The following is a 26,572-nucleotide window of genomic DNA, read 5'->3' on the forward strand; positions in this document are numbered from 1 at the left end:
AAAACATTTTTCCAATTGCCTTCTGGTTTGTCCATGTGATCTTTAGCAAACTGCAGACGAGCAGAAATGTTCTTTTTGGAGAGCAGTGGCTTTCTCCTTGTAACCCTGCCATGCACCCTATTGTTGTTCAGTGTTCTCCTGATGGTGGACTCATGAACATTAGCCAATGTGAGAGAGGCCTTCAGTTGCTTAGAAGTTACCCTGGGGTCCTTTGTGACCTCGCTGACTATTACATGCCTTGCTCTTGGAGTGATCTTTGTTGGTCGACCACTCCTGGGGAGGGTAACAATGGTCTTGAATTTCCTCCATTTGTACACAATCTGTCTGACTGTGGATTGGTGGAGTCCAAACTCTTTAGAGGTGGTTTTGCAACCTTTTCCAGCCTGATGAGCATCAACAACACTTTTTTTCTGAGGTCCTCAGAAATCTCCTTTGTTCGTGCCATGATACACTTCTACAAACATGTGTTGTGAAGATCAGACTTTGATAGATCCCTGTTCTTTAAATAAAACAGGGTGCTCACTCACACCTGATTGTCATCCCATTGATTGAAACCACCTGACTTTAATTTCACCTTCATATTCACATACTTTTGCCACTCACAGATATGTAATATTGGATCATTTTCCTCAATAAATAAATGACCAAGTATAATATTTTGTCTTATTTGTTTAACTGTGTTCTCTTTATCTACTTTTAGGACTTGTGTGAAAATCTGATGAGCTTTTAGGTCATATTTATGCAGAAATATAGAAAATTCTAAAGGGTTCACAAACTTTCAAGCACCACTGTAGGTCTAAATGTGGATGGTTGTGTGTCTCTGTGTCAGCCCTGTGATGAACTGGTGACTTGTCCTGGGTGTACCCTGCCTCTCACCCATAGTCAGCTGGGAAAGTCTCCAGCTTGCCCATGACCCTGCACAGGAGAAGCGGTTACAGATAATGGATGGATGGAAACTGTATGGTATAGCTTCACAAACTAGAAGAAATATTTGAGAAATCCTTTACCCAGGTCCACATATAAACATTTACATGACTAAATCAAGGGCTGTTTTGTGAATTTATGCAGCTTGTTAGAAGAGTGAAATTGATCATTTATGAAAAGTTACCAGGTATTCCAGTGACTAATGGCAGATCTTCTCCAAAACCTTTCACTGCATTGATGAATTAACAACATCACTTTATTCTCAAACTAACTTTATTCTTACAAATCTTGAAAACATCTTCAGATGGAACAATGTATATTGAAATGGACTTTAAACTGTACATTCAACTGATCTTACTTCTCAATGGCCTATATGACACATTGACATTGCTGTCAGAGCATAAAACAAGCATACCAGTGAAATACTACGAAATATAATACATAAACAGCATTGACTTTTCACTGGTTGATATCTTCAGTGAAAAGCAATCAGCAGGTTTTTTTTTTTTAATTAACATTTAAATGCTAAATTTGTGTCAGATGTCAAAGCAATAGTGTTGCATTGCATTTCACTTTCATCAGTGTGTTGTCATGCCACACTGAACGTAATCACTGTCCAATCACAACAGGATTGGTTGGAAGCAGATGGTAGAAAGGCTTGAAAGCATCTTATTCTGGATGTTCAATGTAGATTTTTATGCAGGACACTACCGGTATGTTCATGCAATTTGTGCATTACTTTTCTATTTGAAAGAAAACCACATGGTGAAATGCAATCAAATGTGTATTACTTTTAAAAATGGATTACATTAATTTTGGATGCACATTCGATGTTTAATTCTTAAAAGGCATATCCTTGCTGCTCGTTTTTCATTAACAAGGTCAAACAAGGTTAAAATATTTTGCTTTTCAGTGTGGCATGCGCATGTCACAAATGCAAAGCAATACTGTTTGTGTAATGCATTTCAAAACATTTTTTTCACCAATGTGATTGCTTTTCAGTCTAGCATGATATTCTTCATATTAAACTGCTGTAATACATGTAAAGTAACGAATCACGTTCAATACACCATTCTGTCTTCCCCATTACATGACAATACAATAAAGGAAAATGTTATGTTGATCTATTGAGCCATAATAATATGCATAGAGTAACATTTAAATCTGAACTGCAACAGGTATAAGGACATCCTCTTTGAGAAGGGTTATCTTATAAATCACAGAGTCGGATACGAGAGCCTATCCCTACCAGTCCAAAACCAGCATATACAGGCTCTGTAAACTGCGTCTGGACCTTGTAGATGAGGCTCAACTTACCTGAGACATTGTAAAAGGCTAAAATCCCTGCTCCATGATCCAGATATATTCCTATTCTAGAACAATCTAAAGATCTGTCAGTGTAGGATTTCTGGCACTTATTATCATGCCAGATTTCATATATGCCCCCATAGTTGCGCAAGGCCCATGAACTTCTGGATCTGCCAAAGAGAGGAGCCTGCTTCCCTTTCCTTTTTATCCCTTTGTATGAGACTGCAATATTAACCCATGAACCTTTTGTACCACATTCAATCTCCCAGTAACATGGTGACCCACGCAGACCTTCTCTGCATAAAACCTGCAGCCGTCTTTCAAATCTGTCAGGATGGAAAGGATAGTTCTCTGAAATTTGGACAGCGGTCAGTTCCAGGTCCAGATTACTCAGTTGGAGCTTGTCATGCACCGTATTTGTATCCAGAGTCAGTTTGATCGCATCTGTTGTGGAAGAATTTGAAACAAAGTCAGTTTTTGGTGAATGTGTAATTAATGTGGCTTGTTTTCATTGCTAGCAGTTAGACTACCATCGTTTCCAGTTGCTTACGTAATTAGCTAGGCCACAAATCAAATTCTAGCTAATGGTAAATATTGCAAATGTACAAAAATTCAATGGTGTTTTCAAGCAAAATGTTGTAGTCACTTCAAAATAAAAATTCCCTAACAGTTTTAGATAAGCTATAAAAGGTGCATTTTCACATGAAAGTATGACTCATTTTTTAATCAGTTTTTAACATTTCCTTTATACTTTTTAATACTTGGACATTTAAAATAAGAACTTTTTTACCTTCACTAGAGGAAATGTTTGACTGGATTCACAGATTGTTGTGAAAAAAAATGTGTGAAAATCACACATTTATTCAAAAATACTCTCACATATAATTTCTCAATACTTTGTCCAACCCTGGTAGTTACTATGGTTGAGGCGCATGGGATAAGTGATCTCTGTATCAATCACAGAGATAGGAGTGTCATGATGTACACATATGTACCACATCCATTGTTTTAATATAAACAGATTTTTTTTACCTTTATTTTTTTTGTAAGTCTGTAAGCTGTACCTGTGTTTACAAAAAAGTCCAGAAGCGTCAGTGTAGGATTTCTGGCAGTGTGGATTTCTGGCAGTGCAGATTTCTGTTAGTGTAGGATATCTGAAATCCTTTTTAAATGTCATCTATATGTTCTTGTTCTACATTTTAAGTCTTTAGGTTTAGAGCACTTCCTGGATTGTCTTTAAACAGAAGACAAAGCAAAAAACAAAAACACCAAACAAACCAAAAAGCAGCTCACATTTTAAGAGCTCCTGATATGTCTGTGGTAGTGGTGCAGATATGATACCAATGTTTTTTACTGTGAAAAAAGAAATGGAATTAGAATTTCATGCAACAAATATGCATTTTAAGAAAAATTTGACATTCTCAGCAATAAATTAAATTACAGAGAATACCTCTTTCAGAGATCGTCATGAATGTCCACTGGCAGATTAAGTGCAGTTCTTTGATAAGATTTGAGACAGCATCAGTAGTAAGCTGAAATGGACAGGATGGATGGACTGATAGAGCTGGGATCTGGATGAACTTTGTGAGATAAGGAATAGAAGCAGCACTCTGAAAAATGAAATTTTTTTTGAGTCAGAATCTCACAAAATGCTAGGAAAGGAAAGCTTTTGGGGAAGGCAGTCTGGCTGTCTCTTCTTCCTTAGCATCAAACGTTGTTTCCTCTTTCGAGTATTAATTGCCTTACATTAACTTTTGCCTCATTAAACTTTAAAACTCTAGAAAGCAAGGGAATATACAGTGGATATGAAAAGTGTACACACCCTGTTAAAATGATAGGTTTTTCTGATGTAAAAAAAGGAGACCATGATAAATAATTTAAACTTTTCCCACCTTTAATGTGACCTATAACCTGTACAATTCAATTGAAAAACAAATCTGTTAGGGGGAAAAACATAAAAAATATACAATAATATTGTATATTGCATAAGTGTGCATACCCTTAAAGTGCATATTCTGGACCAATTTCGTTTTTTTTTTTTTTAAATATGAAAGTATGTCCCTTTACACACTCATCCAGAAGGGTAATTTTGCACAAGGCCATCTGTCTACAGCAGAAAAAAATAAAATAACGCATCTGGAAAAATCCCAAGGGAGTCTGGAGCCAGATTCATGACGTTACCTGCGGAAGCGCCAGCAGGCTGCGCAAGCTTGCACAGTTTCAGTGCACAGCCTGTGTAGATCAAGTGCTCCCATTTATCTCTCATTGTCCGGTCTTTTGGGAAATGATCCCATCAAGATTGGTGTTGCTACACCCTCCTACGATGCATCTGGTAACCATTTTAATAATTACGTGATAATGAAGAAATTTGCAGAAAACCACCAGGTCGTTTTCTCATAAACAAACCAGCACTGACGTAAGATTCGGAGGGAGGCGTCCCGCACGCAACATCACGAAAATCAATGTTTGCCGGGAAATCCAAATGCCAAGTTTTTTCAGAGGCGGACCAATTCGCCTTAAATGGCTTGATTTCAACTGAATTTTTCTGGTATTGCACAAGGTAAAAAATTGCACAAAATGCAAAATTTGACAGATATTTGACCAAAGTTTAATATAACATAGGGGAATTACATTGATCTTGCTCCTGAATTTACCCGTGATATGCACTTTAAACTAATACTTTGTTTAAATCAAAAGCACCTTTTGATTTAATTACAGCATTCAGTCTTTCTGGGTAGGAGTCTATCAGCCTGCCACATCTAGACTTGGCAATATTTGCCCACTCTTCCTTGCAAAAGCGCTCCAGATCTGTCGGGTTGCAAGGGCATCTCTTGTGCACAGCCCTCTTCAGGTCACCCCACAGATTTTCAATTGGATTTAAGTATGGGCTCTGGCTAGGCCATTCCAAAACTTTTTTTGGGTCATTGTCATGCTGAAAGATGAAATTCCTCTTCATCTTCAGCTTTCTAGCAGACACCTGAAGGTTTTGGGCCAAAATTGACTGGTATTTAGAACTGTTCATAATTCCCTCCACCTTGATCTTCAGCCCCTGTTCCAACTGAAGAAAAACAACCCCAAAACATGATGCTGTCACCACCATGCTTCACTGTGGGTATGGTGTTCTTTTGGTGATGCGCAGTGTTGTTTTTGTGCCAAACATACCTTTTGGAATTGTGGCCAAAAAGTTCAACCTTGGTTTAATCAGACCATAACACATTTTCCCACATGCTTTTGGGAGAATTTATGTTTTTTTTTTTTTGCAAAATTTAGTGGGGCCTGGATGGTTTTTCTTTGACCCTACCACGTAGTCCAGGCATAGGGAGAATACAGGAGATTGTTGCTACATGTATTACACAACCAGTACTTGCCAGAAATTCCTGCAGCTCCTTCAGTGTTGCTGTAGGCCTCTTGGCAGCCTCCCTGACCAGTTTTCGTCTTGTCTCTTCATCAATTTTGGAGGGACGTCCAGTTCTCGGTAATGTCACTGTTGTCCCATATTTTCTCCACTTCTTGATGACTGTCTTCACTGTGCTCCATGGTATATCTAATGCCGTGGAAATTTTTTTTGTACCCTTCTCCTGACTGATACCTTTCAGCAATGAGATAACTTTGATGCTGTGGGTGCAATCAGTTAATTATTGATATTAAGTGATCAATCTCGTTAAATCAGTCTCATTAAATTTTGAAGGTCAATAATTAAAATGAATCAATCCCATTGAATCATTTAATTTGACTCGTTTGAATTGAATCATACCATAGAATCACTCTCATTTGAAGTGAATCGTTCAGTGAATCGTTCAATGAATCATTTAGTGAATCGTTTAGGGAATTGTTCAATGAATCATTTAGGGAATCGTTCAATGAATCATTTAGGGAATCATTTAGTGAATCATACCATTAATCCTGGTGCTTAATAATAAATTACCAAACAGCTAAATTATGGTACATTTCCAAATTATTAAGATCACTTACCATATTATATAACATTTGCACCCTTTTTGAATTCTTTGAGAAAATTGGGGACTTCAGATGTTGTTCACACAAATAAACACAGTTTGTTTAATAAATGAATTTATTATACAAAGATAAAAAGATAAATCAATATACACAAGCAGTGAAGTGTGTGTGTGTGTGTGTGTGTGTGAGAGAGAGAGAGAGAGAGAGGGAGTGTGAAGGACTTGACCATGTGTTTAGCCTCGTGTAGCTAACTACACGTGGTGGAGGCCTAGCTTGTTGGTAGCTAAACAAAAGAATGTTATCTAAACAGAACAAAGGATTAGCTCTGTGTTTAGTATGTGTTTGTGAAAGGCCCTATAGCCTAGCTAAAGTGTGTTTGTTAGGCCTGATGGCTTGCTGAGCACATGGTAGGCCTTGATTAGCTTTGTGTTGCTAAGCAGACAAAAGCGAAGCTGTAGCTAACCCACTAGCTCATAACCATACTGAATCCACTGAAATCTTAATGACATCAAGATGTATAATAATGAGAACTATATGTTAGTAGTAAAGAATAAAAGAGAGAAGCATGCGCAGCCTATCTATTAAACAATTGAGAGAACATAGAACCAAAATAAATCAACACGCTGCGTGTTCAACAGTGTAACAATAAACCTGGGTTTAAATTCACACTGTTTCAAATAAAAGCAAATTCCTAAGACTATCCTAATTATGCCCAAATGCCAAAATCTTACTTAATCCTGCCTTTAGCAAGATATGAAGAACTATTCGCCGGTGTAGCTTCAGGCCTCGCCGTGGGAGCACGTGAGCTGCTCGTGATGAAGGCGCAGAAAACTTTCGGGTCCAGCGGAGCACTTGGGTGGTTCCCGTGGAAAACAGAGGGTTCTTGGTCCGAATCTCAGCGATCGTGAGGAAAAGTCTCTGATCAGAATAAGATGCACAGCGCTTTGAGTTAAAAAGGATTCAATCGCTTCTTAACTTTTAACTGCCTGGGCTGCAGTCGTGACGTCACTTCTAATGCAAGTAAACCGGTTGTAACTCAGGTTGAGTTTAAAGATCGCGCGACTCTAGAGTTTACCTTTGCCAAGGGTAAGAAGGAAAATCGCGCTGAGTGATGGATCTTGCAAGAAAGAAGACGTCTTTTTGGGGTGGAGAGCGCGCCTCTTTATACATCCAGATCCATCGGAAGCCAGACGTGAGAGAGCAAAGATGGAAGCGTTGTCCCATTGTTTTATGTTTCCTTGTATGATGACGTAGATGATCCCGCCCACGCGTGACGTAGGTCACACGGAAGTGGACTGGGAATTGTAGTTCTGACACAAGATGGCGGCATGATACCTACAGTCCCCCTTTTGGTCTCAGGGGTATGACGGAGTCGTAGCACTGAGAGCACCGTATCGTATCATCGCCGTGTCCATAGTCCTTGAGGTAGAGTTGCTCTGCACAGTCCATGGTGTCCTGTGAAGACTGTGTAAACTTGTGAGTTCCAGTAAGACAGTTGGAGACAGAGGCATTTTGGGCATATAATCACTATGGGCATTTTGGGCATATAATCACTAACTAACTAGATCAAAACCACATCAAAAAAATTAAACATTGAACATGAAACATGTAGTATTCAATTTCTTATGCATAAAAAAAACAAGAAAAGAGAAGAAATGAAGGAAGGAAAGAAGTATTAGTGTTTGGGTTGGCAAACCTAATCTTCTGGGAAGGTGATAGCAGTGGGGGGTCTGGCTAGAAAGCGTGCGCTACTGCGGCTAGCTGTCGGGGACACAGACCATCTTTATCTAGCTAGGTGTGTAGTGTTATGTATGGGTTGCCTGGGCAGACCCAGTGGATGTCTTTCGTGAAGGTGCACATCTCCAAGTTTTGTGGATTCACAAAAGTGAGGATAGCACTGCCAAGACTATATGCCAGGTGTATTTGTGATGAATACACACTAGTAATAATAGCGGATTTTAGTATTTTATCTACCATGTTATACTGAAGGGTTACTTCATTGTGTTGGTGAAGTCTGACCGGGAATGTTAGTGTACGCTTATGGTTGAGTGATGCGTACAAGCTAAGTGGACAGGATGGGCCTAGCTGTCGTCCACCCCCTTTTGGAGTGAGGACTGTTCAAAAGGTTTGATTCGATTATCATGGAAATCGATATGAAAGCATTTGATTAGGCCTAGATATCCTAATGTGATACGCGACGGGGAACGGTTTTCCCACGATCGAAAGGTCTCGACCAGGGTGGTAGGAACTTCTCTGAGATTCGGGCGTAGTAGGCTTTGTGTCCTTCTACTCTCGAATCGAGATTCTTTTGGGCACCTGTAAAGATTGACTGTAGGTGGCGTTGTAGGTCGGCGACATGTTGATGTGCAGTGTATGCAATCGCGACGCTCATGGCCTCTGGTTTGTATAGGAGATGCGGGGGAAGAACCGACTCTCGCCCAGTCATCATCCCAAAGGGTGTGACTTCAGTGGCACAATGAGGGGTGGACCGAATGGCCCTTAGCACCAAGGGAAGTTTCACGTCCCAAATTTTACCATGGTTTGTGATATACTTTCGCAGCATGTTCACAACGGTTTGAATGGCTCGTTCAGCCTGACCAGAGAATTGAGGGTGGTACGCGATATGGAATTTCGCCTTGACGCCTAACATGTTCCACAGCGCAGCCATTACACCAGCGGTGAAATGGGTGTCTGTGTCTGAGTCGATGGATAGAGGGAGATTTTTGCCACTAGGGGGAGTCGCGATGTCAGGTGTTTCGACACCGGACTCGGTGTGCAAAGACATGAACTGAAGTTCTTCAGAAATTTGATCTCGCGTGGCGCTCGGTTGATCGGTGTTCGCACTGATCTCGTCGCAACGGGTTTGTGCATATTTTGTGGGATTCAACGACTGTGGGGTTTTGTTTTGTGTGAAGTTGACTAAGTTTATGTCGCAGGGCTTGGTTGGGATTGGGTCGCCTTGTGAGAGCCGTGTGTCTGAGAGATGATGGTGAAGACTTTAGCGCACATGAAGTGCGTTTTGTGTGTTTGCCTTCGCCACCAGGGGGGGCCCTACATCCTGACCCTCGCCTGCTGTTTCAGAGGGATCTCCTCCCCCTTTCACGAGATATACCCGTGGTTCCTGGCCTAGTCATGCCAGTGAATGGCCTTTTGCCATTTTTCTTGGGCTCTTTTGTTTTATCTGTTGAGGGGTCTGACGTCTCCTGTAACAGTTCTTTAATCTCAGCCAACTGGGCTTTTAAAGAGTCCAGCTCTGAGTGGAACTCACCAGGTTGGTCTGAGTCACTGTGTTGGTCGTCTCTACCCTTGCTTTTAGAGCTACGGTCGGAACGCTTCTGCCGTTTCTGGTCAGAGCGGGGATGACGGTTTTGCTGCCAACCGTTTTGTTCCCTACGACCCTTTTCATTTGATGGGCGATTGCCATCGTCACTGTGGACTCGCCCTCGGTCCCTCCTGGCCTTACCTTGTCGATTTTTCCACTCACCATTGTGATGGTTCGGCAAGGATCGGGCTGGACCGGAATTCTTCCAGGTGGGTCCCCCTTTCGGTGCTTCACCTCCTAAGGTTAGCGGGGGCTTGTCCTCACCCTGGAGACTAAGGACTCTGGGTTCATCATCATTTCCGTTTGCGGTTTTGACAATGGTCTCCCAGGTCATTTGGGCTAGTCGCCTAATTTCCCTCATCGAATAGCGACCTTGTCGACACGTCAGTGTGACATGGGTCCGCACGCTTGGGTGGAGGTTATGCAAGAAGAGAGATATGAAACCTCTATCTTCTTCCAACCCTGGTGCACTACTACCTTGGAAATAGGCAGTACGTAGCCGTCTGTAATATTCACGAGGCGCCTCAGACCGTTTTTGTTTGACTTGTAATGCACACAATATCGCGGAGGTTTCGTCCGTGTATGGCGCATATTCTTCCCTCATGTAATTGCGAAGTTTCGAATAACTATCGCGAATGTTTGGGGGTAGTGTCTCTAAAAAGGCACGAACGCTACTACTGGAGGTCTTCCAGATTAGTTTAAGTTTTTCACGTGTTGTGGCGTTCGGCAGGTCCATCAGGCATCGATCAATTTCTCGTAAATAGTTATTTACATTTGTTCTTTGATTGTCGGGATCGAATTGTTCGACATCTTTGGCAAGTAGGTCAATTTGCCGTAAACGAAGGGTTTGGTGCACGTCCTTGTGCGACCTTCTTGGCTCTTCTGAGTACTCACTGTCTGAGCTACTCTGGAATCGCTCCCGCTTCGCACGAGATGCGTGGTCTGATTCGTCTGGAGATGGATCAGGGAGACTGAAGCGCACTGACCTAGGTGTGCTACGGGCCTGGGCTCGGGATGAGCGCAGGGCGGCTCCATCCTGGCTAGACGACGATGGAGTCGTGTAGCGAGTTGATGGAGTTTGGCGGGATGTCTGGTTCTCGACCAGATCATTTACGGTGTCCGGTTCGGACGCCTCTTCCCGCTCTGAGCTTTGGCGCATTGTTGGGGGTCTTTCACGCCCCTCGCGCTGCTCTTGGGGGGTCTGCTCCTGGGCAGCCCTCTTAGCAACCATTTCGGCTTTCTCTAGCCGTTTGGTGCAATTATCAAGGGAGGTCTTCAAGAGCTCACACTCCCTATGTAAATCATTATGATCGGCTGTCAGCTTGGCGTTGCTGGTGGTCAGCCTTTCAACCTCTCCGCGAAGGCATCTGATTTCTGAATCAGCATTTTGGAAGTATGATAGGAATAGCTTACCTAGTGCCACTTGGACACTAATAGTTGTTCTTTTTGGATCTCTCATATGTTTGTTTGAATTGTCTAGGTTGTTTTGGCATTCACTCTCACTCATGTACTTAATGTTTGCCTTTTCGGAGGCAGAGCAGTGAATGAGGTCTGCAATGACCTCAAGGAGAGACACGTCTTGAGCGTTGTCTTCCATTTTTGAGACATGAGGGGATGCCATTTTACTTAGGCTGGATGTTAGATAATTAATCAAGTTCATTATTAATTTAATCATTATTAATTAACTATGTAATTAATTATGAAGGTTTATTTGGAAATGCTCTCTTATCCTAAGTTGAATAGGTTATGAGTATTGGTGATATGGTTATCACACTACTGTTATCCGTTTTAACACACCTGGGGATATACCTTAGCAGTTGCTGAATTAAACTGATAGTTTATTTGTTGTTGAACAATAATCCAGAAGTCAACAAACCAATCTCCTCACACGAGGCACCATTTTAACTGTGGGTGCAATCAGTTAATTATTGATATTAAGTGATCAATCTCGTTAAATCAGTCTCATTAAATTTTGAAGGTCAATAATTAAAATGAATCAATCCCATTGAATCATTTAATTTGACTCGTTTGAATTGAATCATACCATAGAATCACTCTCATTTGAAGTGAATCGTTCAGTGAATCGTTCAATGAATCATTTAGTGAATCGTTTAGGGAATTGTTCAATGAATCATTTAGGGAATCGTTCAATGAATCATTTAGGGAATCATTTAGTGAATCATACCATTAATCCTGGTGCTTAATAATAAATTACCAAACAGCTAAATTATGGTACATTTCCAAATTATTAAGATCACTTACCATATTATATAACATTTGCACCCTTTTTGAATTCTTTGAGAAAATTGGGGACTTCAGATGTTGTTCACACAAATAAACACAGTTTGTTTAATAAATGAATTTATTATACAAAGATAAAAAGATAAATCAATATACACAAGCAGTGAAGTGTGTGTGTGTGTGTGTGTGTGTGTGTGTGAGAGAGAGAGAGAGAGAGAGGGAGTGTGAAGGACTTGACCATGTGTTTAGCCTCGTGTAGCTAACTACACGTGGTGGAGGCCTAGCTTGTTGGTAGCTAAACAAAAGAATGTTATCTAAACAGAACAAAGGATTAGCTCTGTGTTTAGTATGTGTTTGTGAAAGGCCCTATAGCCTAGCTAAAGTGTGTTTGTTAGGCCTGATGGCTTGCTGAGCACATGGTAGGCCTTGATTAGCTTTGTGTTGCTAAGCAGACAAAAGCGAAGCTGTAGCTAACCCACTAGCTCATAACCATACTGAATCCACTGAAATCTTAATGACATCAAGATGTATAATAATGAGAACTATATGTTAGTAGTAAAGAATAAAAGAGAGAAGCATGCGCAGCCTATCTATTAAACAATTGAGAGAACATAGAACCAAAATAAATCAACACGCTGCGTGTTCAACAGTGTAACAATAAACCTGGGTTTAAATTCACACTATTTCAAATAAAAGCAAATTCCTAAGACTATCCTAATTATGCCCAAATGCCAAAATCTTACTTAATCCTGCCTTTAGCAAGATATGAAGAACTATTCGCCGGTGTAGCTTCAGGCCTCGCCGTGGGAGCACGTGAGCTGCTCGTGATGAAGGCGCAGAAAACTTTCGGGTCCAGCGGAGCACTTGGGTGGTTCCCGTGGAAAACAGAGGGTTCTTGGTCCGAATCTCAGCGATCGTGAGGAAAAGTCTCTGATCAGAATAAGATGCACAGCGCTTTGAGTTAAAAAGGATTCAATCGCTTCTTAACTTTTAACTGCCTGGGCTGCAGTCGTGACGTCACTTCTAATGCAAGTAAACCGGTTGTAACTCAGGTTGAGTTTAAAGATCGCGCGACTCTAGAGTTTACCTTTGCCAAGGGTAAGAAGGAAAATCGCGCTGAGTGATGGATCTTGCAAGAAAGAAGACGTCTTTTTGGGGTGGAGAGCGCGCCTCTTTATACATCCAGATCCATCGGAAGCCAGACGTGAGAGAGCAAAGATGGAAGCGTTGTCCCATTGTTTTATGTTTCCTTGTATGATGACGTAGATGATCCCGCCCACGCGTGACGTAGGTCACACGGAAGTGGACTGGGAATTGTAGTTCTGACACAAGATGGCGGCATGATACCTACAGATGCTTTATAAGATCTCTGCGAACCCTGGCTTTTGCTGGAGGATGCAACTGAGTAAATGTCTGAACTTTTATTTGGGGTTAATCAGAGTCATTTTAATTGATGGCAGGTGTGAATCCAAAAAGACTGAATGTTGTACTTAAATGAAAAGGTGCTTCAATAAAGTATTAGTTTAAGGGTGTGCACACTTATGTAACCAGCTTATTGTATATTTTTTATGTTTTCCCCCTAACATATTTGTTTGTTTTTCAATTGAATTGTACAGGTTATAGGTCACATTAATGGTGGGAAAAGTTTTGAAATTATTTATCGTGGTCTCATTTTTTTTTTACATCAGAAAAACCTATCATTTTAATGGGGTGTGTACACTTCTTATAGCCACTGTACATTAGAAATCAGTACTGTTAACATTAATCAAAACCCAGATGTTCAATAAGTTAATGTGTGTGTAAATAAATAGGAATAACAAAGTAATTTTTTGTCATTCAAAATACTGCCAGGGCGGCACGGTGGTGTAGTGGTTAGTGCTGTCGCCTCACAGCAAGAAGGTCCGGGTTCGAGCCCCGTGGCCGGCGAGGGCCTTTCTGTGCGGAGTTTGCATGTTCTCCCCGTGTCCACGTGGGTTTCCTCCGGGTGCTCCGGTTTCCCCCACAGTCCAAAGACATGCAGGTTAGGTTAACTGGTGACTCTAAATTGACTGTAGGTGTGAATGTGAGTGTGAGTGGTTGTCTGTGTCTATGTGTCAGCCCTGTGATGACCTGGCGACTTGTCCAGGGTGTACCCCGCCTCTCGCCCGTAGTCAGCTGGGATAGGCTCCAGCTTGCCTGCGACCCTGCAGAAGGATAAAGCGGCTAGAGATAATGAGATGAGATGAGAAAATACTGCCAAATTCTGACCCATATAAAATACTAATGAGTGAGACTAAGATGTTTCATCTAGCATTTACTTTCATAGTAGTGATAAATAGCTAAACTGCCCACCACAATTATTGGCATCCCTTGTAAAGATTAGTAAAAAGGGTTAGAAAAAAAATCCACCTTTTGGTGAAGTAGCTTCATCCAACCATTAAATGAAATCAATTTATTCAGAGAAAATTATTTCTCGATGAGGGATTTGTTTATGTTTTTTTCAACAAAAACACAATGTAACTGAAGCACGTTTCCCATTTAAATTGTACTTTTCAGTTGATTGGAGTGTGTAGGACCTTGCAAGCTGTAATCCATGATTTTCTGATTAACTGGGGTACAAATATAAGGTGACACAGAGGCCAAATTCCCTTAGTCATCCATCAACATGGGAAAGATAAGAGAACACACAAACCAAGTGAGGGAAAAGTGAGCTGGCTTTCATAAGTCAGGGAATGTTGAAGAAAAATAAAAACTACTTGCCTGAAAATGTAAATTTCTACTGCTAGAGCAATAATAATAATAATAATAATAATAATAATAATGGATACCACCATCAGACGCCACCTCCAATCCAACAGACTACACTGGTCTATAGCCAAAATGCTTCTGAAATAAATATAGTCAAACTTTACTAACTCTGGGTCCCTGAGAACGAAAATGAAACTTAAAATTGTTCATTGGGTATAGTTTTCAAGATTGGATCTATGAATAAATCTATGATTGGGTTTGGATAGTACTTACTTTTTTGGCAAAGCAATGAATGATGCAATCTGAAGCTGGTATTACATCATACATGATACCATGTTATTCCTAGAAGTTGCAGATGATGCAACCATAGGTCAACTTGCATCACTCTGCTGAACAAATTGCCCTATACCAGCTCAAAAAAAAGCATACAATGCTATGCACTTGAGGTTAAGTCTTTGATTTATCTGTTTAGACAAAGTGACCAGGGATGCCTCATAATTATATGAACAATGCAGATAACTTCTGATATTTTTGTGGTGAAGTGACTTTTGCATCACAAAAGTACAGTATAACCGCTGTAATCAAGAAAGCCTACCACCTTTATATTTTGGTTACAAAATGGGGGATCAGGACAAGAGTTGGGCCCCATCCATATGCTGTAACACCTGTGCAAAAATTCTTTGCTGGTGGTTGAACAGGAAAAGGAAATCCATGCCTTCTACAGGGCCAATGACTTGGAGAGAACCAACTGATCTTATCAACAATTTGCCCCAGTTGGGAAAGGTTTGTCAAAGATGAAAAAGTGGACTCTAGAGTATCCAAACATTCCATCAGCTATATGGCCAGTATGCCAGAAAAGCATGCGTGTTCTTAATGCACCATAATCATTCTCACTTGAGTCAGATGAAGAAGAGTGAAACTTCTGGTCCTGAACCAGAAGAGGAGAAGTATAGGAGCCTGGTGTGGGACTTTGCTGTGTGGTGCAACAGGAACCATCTGCAGATCAACACCTCGAAGACCAAGGAGCTGGTCATTGACTTTGGGAGGTCCAGACCAAGGTCACGACCAGTTCTGATCGAGGGAGTCGAGGTGGAGGCTGTGGATTCCTACAAGTACCTCAGGCTGTGGCTGGACAGCAAGCTGGACTGGACTTGCAACACCAATCACTTATACAGGAAGGGACAGAGCAGGCTATACTTCCTTAGGAGGCTGCGGTCCTTTAACATCTGCAGGAAACTCCTGTGGATGTTCTATCAGTCTGTGGTCACCAGTGTCCTGTTTTACACCGTGGTGTGCTGGGGGGGCAGCATATCCAAGAAGGACACATCCAAGCTGGACAAACTGATCAGGCAGGCCGGCTCTGTGGTCAGCATGAAGCTGGACTCTCTGGTAAACGGTGGCAGAGAAGAGGTCTATGGACAAACTATTGAACATCATGGACGATGCCAGTCACCCTCTGCACACCGTCATCAGCAACCAGAGGAGCCTGTTCAGTGACGGAATGCTCCTTCCCAAGTGCAGGACGAACAGACTCAAAAACTCCTTTGTCCCTCATGCCATCAGACTGTACAACTCCTCTCTGGGGGGGAGGAGGGGTAACAGGAGGACAGAGGATGGGAAGGAGCAGTAGCCTAGCCTAACAATAAGCAATACCGGACAATGTGCAATATAAAGTGCAATATCTCTCCTGCTGCCCCCCCCCTTCTCCCCCTTTCCCCCTCCTCTCTCTCCCCCCTTCCTCTCTTCCCCATATCTTATTCTTTTTATATTTGTATATGTAAATACTTAATTTATTTTAATTTATCTAGAAGTTTTCTCTATTTCTTTTCTCTGTTTATCTGTAATGATGCTGCTGGAATCTTAATTTCCCTGAGGGAACCCTCCCAATAAAGTTTTATCTAATCTATCTAATCTAATCTGAACCATCAATGTCACAGATCCAGATTTTCTCCCATCCTCCTGCTCTGAGCCACACCTGACAACACAACGTGAACTGAATGACCTTGTCAGGGATTTGAAACTACCCAAGAGTAAGGCAGAGCTTCTGGGCTTCAGATTACAAGATTGGAATCTCCTGGTAGGCGATGTTAGTGTTTTCATGTTCTGTGACTGTCAAAAGGATCTTGTCCCATTTTCCTCATGGAAGGTGATCCATGGAAGCTTGACAAGAGATGCTCCATTTCATGAATACGAGAGATAAGTTGCCAAAAAGCACTGAGTACACACTGAATAAGGACTAAACTTATTCAGTACTTCTACATAATTTGTTTTTTGCCATTTGGCTCATAATACATTTCTCATCTCATTCTCATTATCTCTAGCCGCTTTTGCTAATTTTCTAGTGTTACATAAAGAGAGCAGGTGAAATATCATGTAAACCAACCATAAACACAAGAAGAGACCTAGATTTACAATTTTTGCTTAAAATGTTACTATCTAGGGGCGGCACGGTGGTGTAGTGGTTAGCGCTGTCGCCTCACAGCAAGAAGGTCCTGGGTTCGAGCCCCGGGGCCGACGAGGGCCTTTCTGTGCGGAGTTTGCATGTTCTCCCCGTGTCCGCATGGGTTTCCTCTGGGTGCTCTGGTTTCCCCCACAGTCCAAAGACATGCAGGTTAGGTTAACTGGTGACTCTAAATTGACCGTAGGTGTGAGTGTGAATGGTTGTCTGTGTCTATGTGTCAGCCCTGTGATGACCTGGCGACTTGTCCAGGGTGTACCCCGCCTTTCGCCTGTAGTCAGCTGGGATAGGCTCCAGCTTGCCTGCGACCCTGTAGAAGGATAAAGCGGCTAGAGATAATGAGATGAGATGAGATGTTACTATCTACACAATGTGCATAAGTATAAAATGTAAAATCTTAAATATCTTGGAAGCTGTAGCCAATCAGCTGTTTTGTCATATTTGAATTCAACACACCAAACTTCATAAACAGCCAATTTAATCTCTGAAGCAGACAACTTCTGAAAAATTGTTGACCAATGTTATTTGGAAGGTATACCAGAAAAAAGCCTTTTCTGTCAGCTACCCATAAATGAAACCACCTGAAGTTTGTGAAACACTACTACAACTTTGACTGGAACCATGTTCAATGGTCTGATGTAACAAAAATGGAGCTTTTTTTTCAGTAAACACTCAAGGTGGGTATAGTGGAAAAAGAAGGATGGCTATAATGAAAAGATTCCAACTGTAAAATATGGTGGTAGTTCTGTGATGTTTTGGAGCCATTTTTCCTCCAAAGGCCTTGTTAGGGTACATGGCATCATGGACTCCATGAAATACCAAGACATTTTAAATCAAAATCTGGCTGCCTCTACCAGAAAACTAAAACCAGGTCATCACTGGATCTTCCAGCAGGACAATGATCTGACACATATGTCCAAACCAACACAAAAATGGTTAGCTGACCACAGAACCAAGCTTCTGCCATGACCATCTCAGTCCCCTGACCTGAACCCCATTGAAAGCTTGAAGAGGAGAGTGCACGAGAGAGGGCCTAGGACCCTAGATGTTCTGGAGAGAATGTGTAAAGAGGAATGGTCTTAGATGCCTTGCTCTGTATCGCCAACCTTATGTTATAGGAGAAGACAATGCCGTTTCACTGGCAAAGGGAGGTTGTACAAAGTATTAAATACAGGGATGCCAATAATTATGGGGGGCATTGTATTTCTTTATTTACCTAAGTGAGTTAATGTGTATTTATTTTATTTCATTGTAATTGTAAAATGTGTGACGTCTTAATGTTTAAATTTTAGTATATAGTCTATAGGGAAAAAAAATGATAACTAGTCCTCAGATCTGCTGTAACGAGGTGTCATTTTAGGGCTCTTACCACATTGACCTAACATTTATCCATCCATGTAAAAACACCACCATCCCTCCATCAATCCATTCATTCATCCATCTGTCCATTTATGGATTAACAGTATCCATCCATCCATGGAATGAACAACATCCAACCATCTTTAACAAATCCAAGGGAGATGGATGAAAGTGCAAACAGTCCTTAAATAACTAACTAACAAACAAAAGGTAGGAAAAGGACCAAAATCTATAAATCTCATCTCATCTCATTATCTCTAGCCGCTTTATCCTTCTACAGGGTCGCAGGCAAGCTGGAGCCTATCCCAGCTGACTACGGGCGAAAGGCGGGGTACACCCTGGACAAGTCGCCAGGTCATCACAGGGCTGACACATAGACACAGACAACCATTCACACTCACATTCACACCTACAGTCAATTTAGAGTCACCAGTTAACCTAACCTGCATGTCTTTGGACTGTGGGGGAAACCGGAGCACCCGGAGGAAACCCACGCGGACACGGGGAGAACATGCAAACTCCACACAGAAAGGCCCTCGCCGGCCACGGGGCTCGAACCCAGGACCTTCTTGCTGTGAGGCGACAGCGCTAACCACTACACCACCGTGCCGCCCCAAAATCTATAAATAATTAAAAAAAAGAAACAAAACAAAGGACTAGACCAAGGCAACAAAAACCCAATATGAATACAAAAACTACTTATAGTGCAAACATTATGCAGAATACTTACAATACAAAAACACAATGCTTGACAACTGGGGGGGGGAACAAAACTTAAATAGGGTAACTAATTAGGGGCGCACAAACATGGGGAGTGAGGCAGACAACAAAGGAAGAGATTTTTTAAAAATGTGAGCATGTCCTCTGGTGGTCTGGGGGGATTGTCCATGGTGGATGTGACTCCATCCATTTACGGAACAAACAGTACCATCTATTTATGGAACAACAACAGTATCCATCTCTCCATGCATCCCTCCATTTATCCATCCATCTATGAAATGAACTGTACCATCCATTTATGGAATAAAACAGTATCCATCCATCCATCCATGCAATGAATGGCATCCATCCACCCATCCATGAAACAAACAATGCCACCCATTTATGCAGTAACAACAGTATCCATCCATCCATGCAATGAACAGCATCCTTCCATTCATCCTTCCATGGAATTAAGTGGCCACCCATTATACATCCATCCAGCCATGCAACAAACAGCATCCCTCCATGGAACTCACTCCTTCACTTCCTCACTCACATTTAACAGGATGCATATCTTCCACAGTGCAAAGCTACTGGCACTTTAGCTTTTACCTTTTCTTTATTTTATCCTTTTCTTTTCTTAATTTATTTTACCCTTATTTCTCCTTATATCTGATTGTTAAAGGAAACATTAAAGTACTGGATAGCATTGTTACTGCCCTAAGAACCTTAAATCCATCAAGCATTAATATGATTTGTTTAGACAGCACATTAATGCAGTTCCTTACTGGCTTGATATTCTACCTTTTCAGAATATGTGCATTCATAAATGTACTTACTTGTAGAAAATAGATGTCATTGTCTGCTTGAGAGAGCTGCTCCAGGTGCTGTAGTTCAGCATTTTTGCTCTTCAGATCAGTGACTTCCTTTTCCAGTCTTTCTAAAAGTGTATTAACTTGCTTCACAGCAGCTTCCTCTTGAGCCAAGATCAGCTCCTTCACTGCACAGTGCCTCATCTCAGTGGAGTGAATCAGCTCTGTAAAGCTCTTCTCATTCTCCTCCATTGCCTGCACTGCTGATGTCTTAAAAAAAAAAAGATACTGTATACACTCATATGTCACAAGAAAGGTCTTCATAACAAAACCTATGTATAGATAAATACACCTTAAATGAATTAATAGCTTGTTTTAAATCTTGCTCCTCTTTCTCCCGGGTCTGAATCATCTCAGTTGTCTCTCTTTGCATTTTCCCAAGTTTAATCTGAAAAGCAAAGGGAAAAATGTAATGTAATGTAATGTGTGCTGTAGCCATTCAATAATAGAACAACAAAAAAAAATCATACCTTCTTCTCAGGTACCTCATCGTCAATCAAGATGACATCATGATCTCTGTGTTTATTTGTAATGCACAGGTGACATATGCACTGCTGATCTTTGCGGCAGAAAACCTCCATGAGTTTGTTGTGCTCAGGACAGAAGCTCTCTTTGAAGCTTCCCGTAGCAGCCACCAGCTTGTGTTTCTTCCCCACGTGCAGAATGTTATGCAGATCTCTATGTTTTTCACAGAACGAAGCCACACACTCCAAACAGGACTGCTCTGCTTTACGCTTCCTTCCGGTGCACACATCACACTCCACATCTGAGGGTACAGTGTAGTTGAGATCCACAGACTTTGTCGTCTTTTCATCCATGATGGTAGAAAAAGGAGATTTTGGAAGTGCCAGACAGCCTGGCTAGTTTCGTTTCTCTTGAACCATAAATAAATGTGCTGCTGCAGATTGCCTGCTGCTGGGTGTGGATTTGCACTGAAGCCTAGATTATACACTATGAGTCAGAGGGCTCTAAGTGCTATTCACTGAACCAGAATAACAAGAATAACTGACAGTTCTAGTTTAGTCTTCCTCTATCTACTCAGCTGTTTTTTAAGTTTTTCCCAACATGACTATACAATGGGGGCAGTGGCATCTCACAGTTCCAGGGTCCGCAGTTGAATCCTGAGCTCAGGTTACTGTCTGTATGCTGTTTTGCATGTTCTCCGCACAAGGGTTTCCAGTGTTCCAAAAAACACACCAACAGGTGGATTGGCTACACTAAATTGCTCTAAAGGGTGTATACAGTATGTGCACATGGTGCACTGGAATGGACAGCTGTCCCATCTTATATAACTGAGTTTAAAAGGCAAATATTTGGAGAAACTTACCAACACCTCTCTTTAGACACTGTCATGAGTACTCAGCAACTTCACTAAATAGTATTACCTGTTCCACCAGAAAAATACTAAAACATCAGTCCTGAATCCATTTTGCTATTATAGTATACAGTGGTGCTTGAAAGTTTGTAAACCCTTTAGAATTTTCTATATTTCTGCATAAATATGAACTAAAACATCATCAGATTTTCACACAAGTCCTAAAAGTAGATAAAGAGAACCCAGTTAAACAAATGAGACAAAAATATTATACTTGGTCATTTATTTATTGAGGAAAATGATCCAATATTACATATCTGTGAGTGGCAAAAGTATGTGAACCTTTGCTTTCAGTATCTGGTGTGACCCCCTTGTGCAGCAATAACTGCAAATAAAAGTTTCCGGTAATTCTGGGATGTTGGTGGGTTTCCTCACATGAATTGCTTGCTTCGGGTCCTTCCACAACATTTCAATTGGATTAAGGTCAGGACTTTGACTTGGCCATTCCAAAATATTAACTTTATTCTTTTTAACCATTCTTTGGTAGAACAACTTGTGTGCTTAGGGTCGTTGTCTTGCTGCATGACCCACCTTCTCTTGAGATTCAGTTCATGGACAAATGTCCTGACATTTTCCTTTAGAATTCACTGGTATAATTCAGAATTCATTGTTCCATCAATGATGGCAAGCCGTCCTGGCCCAGATACAGCAAAACAGGCCCAAACCATGATACTACCACCACCATGTTTCACAGATGGGATAAGGTTCTTTTGCTGGAATGCAGTGTTTTCCTTTCTCCAAACATAATGCTTCTCATTTAAACAAAAAAGTTCTATTTTGGTCTCATCTGTCCACAAAACATTTTTTGAATACCCTTCTGGCTTGTCCACATGATCTTTAGCAAACTGTAGACGAGCAGCAATGTTCTTTTTGGAGAGCAGTGGCTTTCTCCTTGCAACCCTGCCATGCACACCATTGTTGTTCAGTGTTCTCCTGATGGTGAACTCATGAACATTAGCCAATGTGAGAGAGGCCTTCAGTTGCTTAGAAGTTACCCTGGGGTCCATTATGACCTCGCTGACTATTACACGCCTTGCTCTTGGAGTGATCTTTGTTGGTCGACCACTCCTGGGGAGGGTAACAATGGTCTTGAATTTCCTCCATTTGTAGACAATCTGTCTGGCTGTGAATTGGTGGAGTCCAAATTCTTTAGAGATGGTTTTGTAACCTTTTCCAGCCTGATGAGCATCAACAATGCTTTTTCTGAGGTCCTCAGAAATCTCCTTTGTTCATGCCATGATACACTTCCACAAACATGTGTTGTGAAGATCAGACTTTGATAGATCCCTGTTCTTTAAATAAAACAGGGTGCCCACTCACACCTGATTGTCATCCCTTTGACTGAAAACACCTGACTCTAATTTCACCTTCAAATTAACTGCTAATCCTAGAGGTTCACATACTTTTGCCACTCACAGATATGTAATATTGGATCATTTTCCTCAATAAATAAATGACCAAGTATAATATTTTTGTCTCATTTATTTAACTGGGTTCTCTTTATCTACTTTTAGGACTTGTGTGAAAATCTGATGATGTTTTAGTTCATATTTATGCAGAAATATAGAAAATTCTAAAGGGTTCACAAACTTTCAAGCACCACTGTATATCAGACCCTTTCACTCCATCTCATGTTTGCTTTCTTTACACCTTTGTTGTTTGTCTTCTCTCTCACCTGATTGGCTGCCAGTCACGATGGATATGGGATTGTGTCATGCCTAAAGTTAGATGATGTTAGGTGAAGATGATGTAATATACTGTATGAACCCAATTTCCAAAAAAGTTGTGATATTTTCCAAAATGCAATAAAAACAAAAATCTTTTATTTGTTAATTCATGTGAAACTTTCTTTAACTGACAAAAGTACAAAGAAAAGATTTTCAGTAGTTTTACTGAATAACTTAATTGTATTTTGTAAATATAAATGAAGTTACCTGGCAACTTGTCCAGGGTGTACCCCGCCTTTCGCCCGTAGTCAGCTGGGATAGGCTCCAGCTTGCCTGCGACCCTGTAGAAGGATAAAGCGGCTAGAGATAATGAGATGAGATGAGATGAGATGAGATGAGATAAATGAAGTTAGAATTTGATGTCTGCTACACATTCAAAAAAAGTTGGGACAGAGGCATTATTACCTCACCCAGGACGGAGTCCACCAGGGGGCAAGGTATTGTTTTTGGTCGGGTTTGTTTGTTTGTTTTTTTGTTAACAATATTACAGGAAAATGGCTGGACCAATCTTCATGAAAATTTCAGGATAGATGGGTATTGGTCTCACATACCGTAGAACCTCCAACATTTTGGGGGTCATCTGGTCAAGGTCAAGGTTTTTGTGGCTACTGCCATATATATATATATATATATATATATATATATATATATATATATATATATATATATACTCATACATACTCATATGTAAGAGTGTAACAGTTGCGGATCACCACAACGGCACTGCGCATGCACATACATGTGTTCAGATTGAAATGGCCAGTGAGTGTATACAATTCGGTTTACCATTCGAAATAAATGGACTAGACTAAAGAAATCGCTTTCAGACATGTTTATGCTTATTACAGAGAGAAAGTGTGTTCCACTGAGCTCTAGCCCCGGGCCATTTCCGGGAAATAAGAGTTTCGGTCCTGGCAATAGCATGTGTATGTCAGCCTCGGTTCAGAGGTTTCAGTTTTGAAAACTGTAAGAGGTAAGAGTAGAATAATATAAAGTACACACACTTGGTATATTTTACTTCAGTGATTGTTAAATCATTCATTTTTTGATTACGCTTCATTTCTGTGGCTACTGCCTCATAGAGTAAATATAATATATTTATATTTATATTGTCCATATTTACTGCATGGACATGGTATCAGAAAACAATTTTATTTATAAGCAGTAGCCACATGTACCCATAGGGTGCCTATTTTTTTCGCGATGTCTTCCTTCATATTCATCATAAGTGCTATCGGGTGAGGTTTGTTTTGCCTGGCAACACTTGTTACCATTGTGTTACATCCCACTTCTTTTTAATAACACTTTTTAATAATATGGGATCTGAGGATACAAAATGTTGCAGTTTTGCAATTGGAATTTTTGTACATTCTTGTTTGATACAAGACGTCAGCTGCTCAACAGTCCGTGGTTGCCATTGTCTGATTCTCCTCTTCATGATGCACCATACAGTCTCAGTAGGAGACAGATCAGGACTGGCAGCAGGCCAGTCAAGCACACACACTCTGTGTCATTCTGTTCTAGCATGTGCAGAATGAGGCCTGGCATTGTCCTGCTCAAATAAGCACAGATTTTTCCAGAAAGAGATGTTGCCTTGATGAATATCCATCCATTATCTGTAGCCGCTTATCCTGTACAGGGTCTCAGGCAAGTTGGAGCCTATCCCAGCTGACTATGGGTGAGAGGCAGGGTAAACTCTGGACAAGTCGCCAGGTCATCACAGGGCTGACACATAGACACAAACAACCATTCACACTTACACCTACGGTCAATTTAGAGCCACCAGTTAGCCTAACCTGCATGTCTTTGGACTATGGGGGAAACCGAAGCACCCGGAGGAAACCCACACAGACATGGGGAGAACATGCAAACTCCACAGAGAAAGGCCCTCATCGGCTGCTGGGCTCAAACCCAGGACCTTCTTGCTGTGAGGTGACAGTGCTAACCACTACACCACCGTGCCGCCACCCCTTGATGAACATGTGTCTCTAAAATCCTAATATACACCTCAGCGTCAATGCTACCTTCACATGCATGCTGTGGGCACTGATGCACCCCCATACCATCAAAAATGCTGTCTTTTGCACCTTTCTCTGATAATAATCTGGATGGTCATGTTCACCTTTGGCACATCTGGTTTTCCCAAAAACAAGCTGAAATGTGGACTTATCTGACCACAGCACACGTTTCCACTGTCTTTCAGTCCATCTGAGATGAATTTGGGCCCAGAGAAATTGGTAGTGTTTCTGCCTAGAATTGATGAATGCCTTCCTCCTTGCATAATACAGTTTCAGGTTGCATTTCTGGATGTTAAGTGACAATGGTTTTCTGAAATACTCCTGAGCCCATGTTTGCCACATTAGCATGATAGTTTTTCAGGCAGTGCCACCTGAGGGGTCGAAGGTCACGCACATTCTACAGTGGTTTCTGATCTTTATGCATGTTTTCAAATTCCCTGAATCTTTTCACAATATTATGTACTGTAGCTTTTGAAAGACCTAAAAACTTTTCATTGAGAAATGTTCTTTTTGAATTGACTAAATATTCTCTCAGAAGTTTTGGCACAAAAGGTGAGCCACAACCCATCCTTGTTTGTCAAGACAGAGCCTTTGGTGCATATCCAATAAACTTTTCAGTTTTATTTTGCCTCTGTCCCAACTTTTTTTTTGAGTGTGTTGCAAGCATCAATTTCTAACTTCATTTATATTTCCAAAATTTCATTAAGTTGGTCAGTAAAACTATTCAAAGTCTTTTCTTTGTATTTTTGTCAGTTACAGTAAATAAAGGTTCACCTGAATTAATAAATCACATATTTTTGTTTTATTGCATTTTGGAAAATATCCCAAACTTTTCTGGAAATGGAGTTAGTATACCTATGTGTGTAGAAATGCCTGACTGTGAATTATTATTACAAGATTATCAGGGGGCGGCACGGTGATGTAGTGGTTAGCGCTGTCGCCTCACAGCAAGAAGGTTCTGGGTTCAAGCCCCGTGGCCGGCGAGGCCTTTCTGTGCAGAGTTTGCATGTTCTCCCCATGTCCACGTGGGTTTCCTCCGGGTGCTCCGGTTTCCCCCACAGTCCAAAGACATGCAGGTTAGGTTAACTGGTGACTCTAAATTGACCGTAGGTGTGAATGTGAGTGTGAATAGTTGTCTGTGTAAGCCCTGTGATGACCTGGCGACTTGCCCAGGGTGTACCCCGCCTTTCGTCTGTAGTCAACTGGGATAGGCTCCAGCTTGCCTGCGACCCTGTAGAACAGGATAAAGCGGCTGCAGATAATGAGATGAGATGAGATTATCAGGGACACTCACAGCAGCTCAGCTGTGTTACAGCAGCTCAGCATATTACAAAGTATGTTTTATAACACACTGAAAAAAATCAATTGATTGAGACCATTGTGGCCACAGGAATCGAAACATGGATATGATTGATAATATTAGACTTTACTTCAATCTTCCAGTGAGGCCTAAAGACATATTGGAGTCACAGGTGTTGTGACATGGATGTACTATTAGCCGTGTCACCTTAAGCAAAATCTTAAAATGAAAGGACTTTGTCACCCATTCCTGCTAAAAAAAAAGTAACTGGCGGCCACATAT

General features: G+C 41.2%; 1 protein-coding gene across 1 annotated transcript; it reads right to left on the reverse strand.

Annotated features, from left to right (window-relative positions):
• Positions 1 to 1,179: 1,179 nt before the first annotated feature.
• On the reverse strand, positions 1,180 to 20,809 carry LOC132891867 (tripartite motif-containing protein 16-like). Its single transcript, XM_060929940.1, has 6 exons — positions 20,341 to 20,809; positions 20,163 to 20,258; positions 19,838 to 20,080; positions 3,683 to 3,842; positions 3,526 to 3,585; positions 1,180 to 2,676 (listed from the first exon to the last, which is right to left on the reverse strand). The coding sequence occupies exons 1-6, from the start codon at positions 20,686 to 20,688 to the stop codon at positions 2,135 to 2,137; spliced, it is 1,449 nt and encodes a 482-aa protein (XP_060785923.1). The 5' UTR covers positions 20,689 to 20,809; the 3' UTR covers positions 1,180 to 2,134.
• Positions 20,810 to 26,572: the final 5,763 nt, after the last annotated feature.

This window comes from Neoarius graeffei, chromosome 1 (genome assembly GCF_027579695.1).
Source record: "Neoarius graeffei isolate fNeoGra1 chromosome 1, fNeoGra1.pri, whole genome shotgun sequence".
Lineage (NCBI taxonomy): Eukaryota > Metazoa > Chordata > Actinopteri > Siluriformes > Ariidae > Neoarius > Neoarius graeffei.

Bases quoted from the DNA above. Each gene is read 5' to 3' on its own strand.
- LOC132891867 (XM_060929940.1), bottom strand. From the start codon at position 20,688: ATGGATGAAAAGACGACAAAGTCTGTGGATCTCAACTACACTGTACCC. The intron at 20,259-20,340 runs GTATGATTTTTT...TTTGCTTTTCAG, and splicing joins ATGAGGTACCTGAGAAGAAG to ATTAAACTTGGGAAAATGCA. The intron at 2,677-3,525 runs GTGAGCTGCTTT...CTTCCACAACAG, and splicing joins ATATCAGGAGCTCTTAAAAT to ATGCGATCAAACTGACTCTG.